At 30.3% G+C, this 6666-nt stretch overlaps 1 protein-coding gene across 1 annotated transcript; it reads left to right on the forward strand.

Annotated features, from left to right (window-relative positions):
- Positions 1-703: 703 nt before the first annotated feature.
- LOC110641317 (F-box/LRR-repeat protein 3) lies at positions 704-2652 on the forward strand. The gene has a single exon (XM_021792983.2). The coding sequence runs from the start codon at positions 1019-1021 to the stop codon at positions 2477-2479; it is 1461 nt and encodes a 486-aa protein (XP_021648675.2). The 5' UTR covers positions 704-1018; the 3' UTR covers positions 2480-2652.
- The last annotated feature ends 4014 nt before the right edge of the window (positions 2653-6666 follow it).

The following is a 6666-nucleotide window of genomic DNA, read 5'->3' on the forward strand; positions in this document are numbered from 1 at the left end:
AGATTTTTTTTTTCATATAGCATAGTTATCCACAAATTCATTATATTAAAATTAATCCTATTCGCGTCGAGTCAGTTCACTAAAGAACGAAATACTCTTAATGGATATTATCTTCGTTCACAAGATCGAACACTTGACCTCGCTTAAAGTATAATAATTAAAACTTAAATAAAATAAATTATTCAAAAGAAATTTTAATAATAAAAGATGTATCTAAAATTTGATATCAATGTATTTTTATTCTAATCCCTCCAATAAATTTTCAATAATATTAATATTACTATGTTTATTGAAAAAATAAACTTAAATTAAAAAATAATTCAGCAATTAAGAATTTACTTTTGATGCACCCATCTCAAGAATTCAATAATTAAAAATTAATAAGATAAATTTTTAAATTTTAAATTATCACAATCTAAACAAAACACATCAGATGATATTACTCATACATTTGGTTTAAATCAACGAGGTTAAAATTGAATTACATCATAATAGTTGCCAACTTATCATAAGAATCAAGTTTCTTAATCAAAATAAATCATCAAATTAACTGATTGTCTTAATTAGGTAATTGAATCTATTAACATTCTATCAAAGATGAGATACCTAAATAAACATATAAAAAAAATAAAAAATCTGTTATATATAATCCAACCTTCAATTCTCTCCCAATTCACTTCCAAAACATCATTTATTGCACTCTATTTGACAAATTTTCTGCTTAGCTTGAGGGAAAGCCTTTCCTTCACCCTAACTTTAATGGGAACATTCTTTCCTTCACTTTACCTCTATTGAGAAGGAAAGTGTTTTTCACGCCCTGCAAACAGCGCTTAGCCAAATCCTTCCCACTCTCTCTTACCTAATCATAACTCAACTTTCTCTAGCAGAATCTTGAAGGAGTTGTCAAGAACAGAAGCAAACAAGAAAGAAAACCTCAAAGCCACAAACCAAAGCTTCTCTCTTTGGTAGGTGTGGCAGGAACAAGAAGAAGAAATTTCATAAGCAGCTTGGTAGAAACATGGATAACATGCTTTGTGATGAGCTGCTCCAAGAAATTTTTTCAAGACTAGCCTCAAAATCGTCACCATCGCCACCATCTTCACAAGCTTTATCGGTTTCTTTGGTCTCCAAGCGGTGGCTCCGCCTGTACCGTGCTTCCAAAACATCTATATCTCTTAGACTTACACCTGAAAATTCCACAATTCAATCTTTGCCCTCTCTTCTTTCCCACTACCCTTTTCTTTCGTCTCTTTCTCTCGTCTTCTCCTCTGACCCCACCTTAACAACCACCAATTCAATCACCACAGCTTTCAATGACCATCTTCTCATTATAGTCTCCACTTTTTGCTCCAAGCTTAAGCATCTCAGGTTCTTGGCTGGTCCTGTCTCTCTTTCTTCTCTCGTTTCTCTTTCTAATACATGTGCCCTTCTCACTTCTCTCACTATTGTTCTGTCTAGGCCTCTCTTCTTCAGCTGGGTTACTTATTTTTCTAATTTAAAGGAGTTATCTATCTATGTATCAGATAGTAATGGAATTGTGGATGAATTTTATAGCAATAGGGAATCTGATTTGTGTTTAAATCAAGAAATTGATGCAGAGTTGGGTTTGGAGAGTCTTTATTTATCAGGGATTATAAGAGATGATTCTGGTTTCGGTTGGCTATGGAGGAGCTGCAAAAAGCTGAAGAAATTGCAGCTAAAGAGCTGCGAAGGTATTGGTGATGGAGGGTCTTTCTTATCATTTATCAGGTGCTTGAAGGGTCTCCAAGAACTGGAGCTTAGGACTTGCAGGAGTATAGTTGATGGGGTTCTATTAAGATTGGCAGAGAATTGTGATTCTTTGAATTCTCTATTGGTTTATGATGGTGGCAGCAGAGAAGGTTTGCTTCATTTTATTAACAATTGCAGTTGTAATCTGCAAAAACTTGACCTTCGATTACCTTTAGACCTAAACAATGATCATCTCTCAGCAATTGCAGTGAATTTCAGGGGTCTCTCAACTGTCAGGCTTCAGAGTTGTTGTTTAGTTACTGGTGAAGGGCTAAAGGCTCTTGGAATTGCCATGAGTTCAGAGCTCAAAGAATTGGCACTGATAAATTGTGATGTGGTTGAAAGGGAATCAGGATTGCTTGCCACGCTAGGCCAGCACTTGAGGCAACTAAGGAAATTAGACTTGTCTCATAATGAATCTTTGCACGATAAGGAGTTCATTTCAATGCTGGTTTCTTGCAATAATCTGACTGAATTGAGATTAAGAGGGTGCAAAAGACTTACTAGTGTAGCAATTCTTTCAATGTTTAAGAGTTGCAAGAGATTGGAAAGTGTTGATATCTTGCATTGTTGCGGGATTGAGGCTGAGGCTATTGAGTCATTTGTTCTCAATTCGCCGCGATTGAGAAGAATGCAGGTTGAAGAAAGCAAGGTTTCTGATGTTGCAAGGACATGGGCATCACATAAGTTCATTGAGATTCTTGCTTAGTTCATGAATTAAAGGGGGAAAAAATAAGTTAACTTTGAGTATATATTTATATATCACAGAATTCTTCTTTGTTTGCTGTAAATGTTTCTGCTGTAGCATAGAAATTAAGAGCTGAATAATCAAGTTTGCAAATAGATGTTGAATACTAAATAAAATGATCATTTAACATTGAATTTCTTATCTGTGGAAAATGAAATGGAATTCTATAGTTTCAGTTTAAGTTGCATTTTGACATGGCAACTAATCAATTTCATATGGTTGCTACTTATAAATCCCACAGTGAATTGATTTTATGTTTTGGTTTCCATTTTACTTTCGAGTCACTGTCTCTGTATTTTCTTTGTTAATGCTTTTGAGATTTTAGTCTTAATCAAGAAAATAGAAAATTCTTTAAGAAACACACTTAATAAAGTTTCTCATGTGACTAAGCCTAAGAATTTCAAGAAAAGAATGGGCAATTTTTTTGGGGGGGAATGGAAGAAGCTTTAATGGCTTTTCCTTCCCCATCTTGGGCTTGAGATGATTAGCCAAGCTCTTGAGGCTAATTTCCAAACAAACAATTTCTGCTTGGAGAGAGCTCCAGCCCAGCCCAGCTCTTGAGACCTGGGCCTTGCTGTTTAAATTAAATTTTTATTAAAAACTGGTTGAACTTAGGTCTGAAGATGTTTATAATTCCATAAAAATTTAAATTTCAATATAAATAATTTTAACTTTCGTTGAGTCAACAATTAAGTAATGGAATTAACACATGAAAATTGAAATGAAAGGTTATATATAAAAATAATAATGTCAAAATTTGATTTATTAGATAACATATAAATTAACTATTAATTAGGGAGAATAAATTTATCCAGTTTTGTCGAGTTGTTGTCCACAGGCAGGGAGCCTTTACCCAATAAAAGATAAAGATGAGTTTAAGTTACTTACAACTTGCATAATTTTCTTACAACTTTATTTTTTATATATACATCTTTTTCTTTTTTTTTTTCATTTTCTTATTTTAATATTCTTTTTAGATTGCTACAGTGAGTGTTTTCACTGAGGACAATTCTTTTCTTTTTTTTTAATAATTTTCAAATTTGTATTCATTTAAAACATATTTTGATCGTGTTTCATCATATCTATAATTCTTTATAAATTTTGAATAAATAAATTCATAAATTTATCTTTATTGATAGATTTTGAGTTTTTATATATTTTTTTCTCTTATTTAATGGAGTTTGTATATGTTTTTGTTATTAAGATATTTCATTTTTTTAGAAAAATGTTTTATTGAGTTACAAATTCTTCATTTTCTAAGAAACCTAAGTTTGGAGCTCATTTAATGAAACTGATAAAAAGAATATGAAATTAAAAAGTAGAGCGCGCTATATATTTTGTTAACACTGTTAGATTTTTCAAATTTTTTATATTATTTTTTTGTATGAATGGTTATACTTCTCTTTTATATTTTACTTTTAATTATAAAAACAAAATTTTATTTTTATAAAAAAAAAAATTGAATGATGGGAATCAACATTTAGCTTTTAAGCTTCTAATCATTGATTTGGGATGTTGAGTAAATACAGCAATCAAATCCATTTTTTTCAAAAGCGAGTAGATAACCATTGAAAATTATAATTATACCATTGAAAGTTGTAAGTTTTAGTTAACTAATTAATAGCTTTTGACTAATCAATTCACCGCAATTTTTTAAATCAAACCAACCCTAATTTTCCTCTAGTGACCCAAAAAAAAAAAGTATTTTTTGGGTCCTAAATCTTTTATTGTGAATGTCTTTGGCTCGGCTTCTTAATTTGTTGGTGTATTTGGCTAAGATCGGCTGCTCCACTCAATGTCTTTGAGTCAGTTTCTGGTTCAATAGCTCTACCAACATCAATAGATAAGAAATCAAGCACAGCTGTTTGTGTTTGAAGTGCAATTTACACATGAGATCTTGAGAGATCTCGTTGCTGGAGACGATATAAGGATGGAGAGGATGAAATTGATTAGGGTGGGAAGAGCAATGTTTATATAGTATCACTATGATACATGTCTGCAACTAACATGAAATGATAAACTAATGATATACCATGTATATAGAGAAATTATGCATGAAATTATATGGTATTTTCTGTTCCTCATTGAGATCTACACAGAAAAATTATATACTACATCAATTATTTTATGTAGGCAATTCTACATAAAATGCTAAACTAATAGTGAACAAACACATATACGTAATGGGTTTAAAAAAATATATAATCAAGAAGTAATTATTATTTTTTTAATTTCAATAACTACATTTATATGCTTGTCAATTTCTTATTATTTTACTATTCTATGTAAGATACTAACACAGTATTACCGCTTCATCATATAATTTTTCATCTACATATGTATACATGTCTACTTACTATTGAATTATCATTTTATATAAGATTTTGTGTCAAAAAAATTATTGTAGGGTTGATTTTTATGTTATAGATATATCTCTATCAATACCCTATTTTCTTCTTCTTCTTTTATAGAGAGTTGTTATAAATTAATGTGAGCCATATATATAAAATTGGCCAGGGAAATGAAATGTGTAGTGTTTGAGGGTGTGGTGATTTTTTTTTTTTTTTTGGTTCAAAGCAGCATGCAAGGAAGCTTGGAACCTGGAGGGAGATATCACAATTTCTTGAGCCCTCCTCGTCTCTACTCCGGCCCTAATGCACCACATGTTCCCAAAAAAGCATAATCATATAGTTTCCGTTTGATTAAAATATAAAAAAATTTATATAAGCTAAATATAAACTTATACCATTAATTTAATATTACATTTTTATAAAAAATATTTATTAGAAACATAAGTTATTTTACTAGAAACAAATGTTGCATTGTTCAAATCTGTTCACCACGCTATTATCTATTTCGTGCAAAGTGCAAACTAGCTATATGATTGATACATAGTCATATGGTTGTACAACAATGTAGATTGGGTTGGCGGCCTTTCTTTTTTTTTTTTTTTAATTGGAAAATGAAAGATAATCCATTAATTAAAAATAGAACACAAAAGTAAAATGCAAAACATATAAAAAAAAATTGACTAAATTTAACTTAACCTCAAAAAGTTGATTAAGAGAATGTAATTTGTCTAAGTTTTAATTACAGTTTAAGCAATTTAAATCTAATTAATGTGGGACAATAAAGTATTATATTGTATTTTTTATATAAATAAAATTAATTATTTGCAAAAAAAAAAAAAACAAAAGATTTAGATAATTCAATTATATTGACAAAGTAAATGTAGTTGTTGTAAGTTGCGGGCTCTGGTATCCATTAAAAGAAACAAACACAGCAAAACCCATTAATGAGATAACACATACACTTAAGGTCTATAGTAATATTTATTAATAACTCTCAAAAAAGAAATTAAAAGAAGAAAGAGGAAAATATATATATATATATATATATATATATATATATATATATATATATATATATATATATATATATAAGAAAAGAGAAGAGGTCTCTAAAGGGTATACGAGGAGTCCCTCTCTCCCTTTGAGGTTGGCAGCCATGACACTCGTGGTTCCACTACAGCTGTGTAATTTACAACTTTTTTCAAACGTCATAGGTGGTAACCAATAAAGCCTAACATCGTGGGGCTATGTTACGAATTATATATATGATTATATTATACAAAAATAAGTCATGAATGGATTGGTTTCTTTGCAAGATTCTAACATATTATTTTAAGAATTACAATTAAAAATTAAATATTTTTTGTCAAATAGATGTTTAACTTTATTATATATATATATATACTTTTTTTTTGTCAAGAGGCAAGTAACATACACGGATCAGGAACAGGACTGAATCATTATTGACAGACTTTTTGGCCCAATATAACTCACGCACGCACACTCTCACCACACAATGTGCGATCTCAAAGGATCAGCCTCTAGATATGTCTAATTCATTAACGGATCTCAACCAAAGCCACCTCGTGGATACCACTCCTTCTTTATTTTCACTTGGATTTTATTTTTTTTTTTTCCTGTCAAAAGGCAAGTAATACATATATGGGTCAGGAACGAGATTGAATCATTGTCAAAATCATAATAATTTTGACAAAATTTTTAGTCTCATATAATCAATACACGCATATTCGCACCACACAATATAGGATCCCGAAAACATATATATATATATATATA

Source organism: Hevea brasiliensis, chromosome 15, assembly GCF_030052815.1.
Source record: "Hevea brasiliensis isolate MT/VB/25A 57/8 chromosome 15, ASM3005281v1, whole genome shotgun sequence".
NCBI classification, from domain to species: Eukaryota; Viridiplantae; Streptophyta; class Magnoliopsida; order Malpighiales; family Euphorbiaceae; genus Hevea; species Hevea brasiliensis.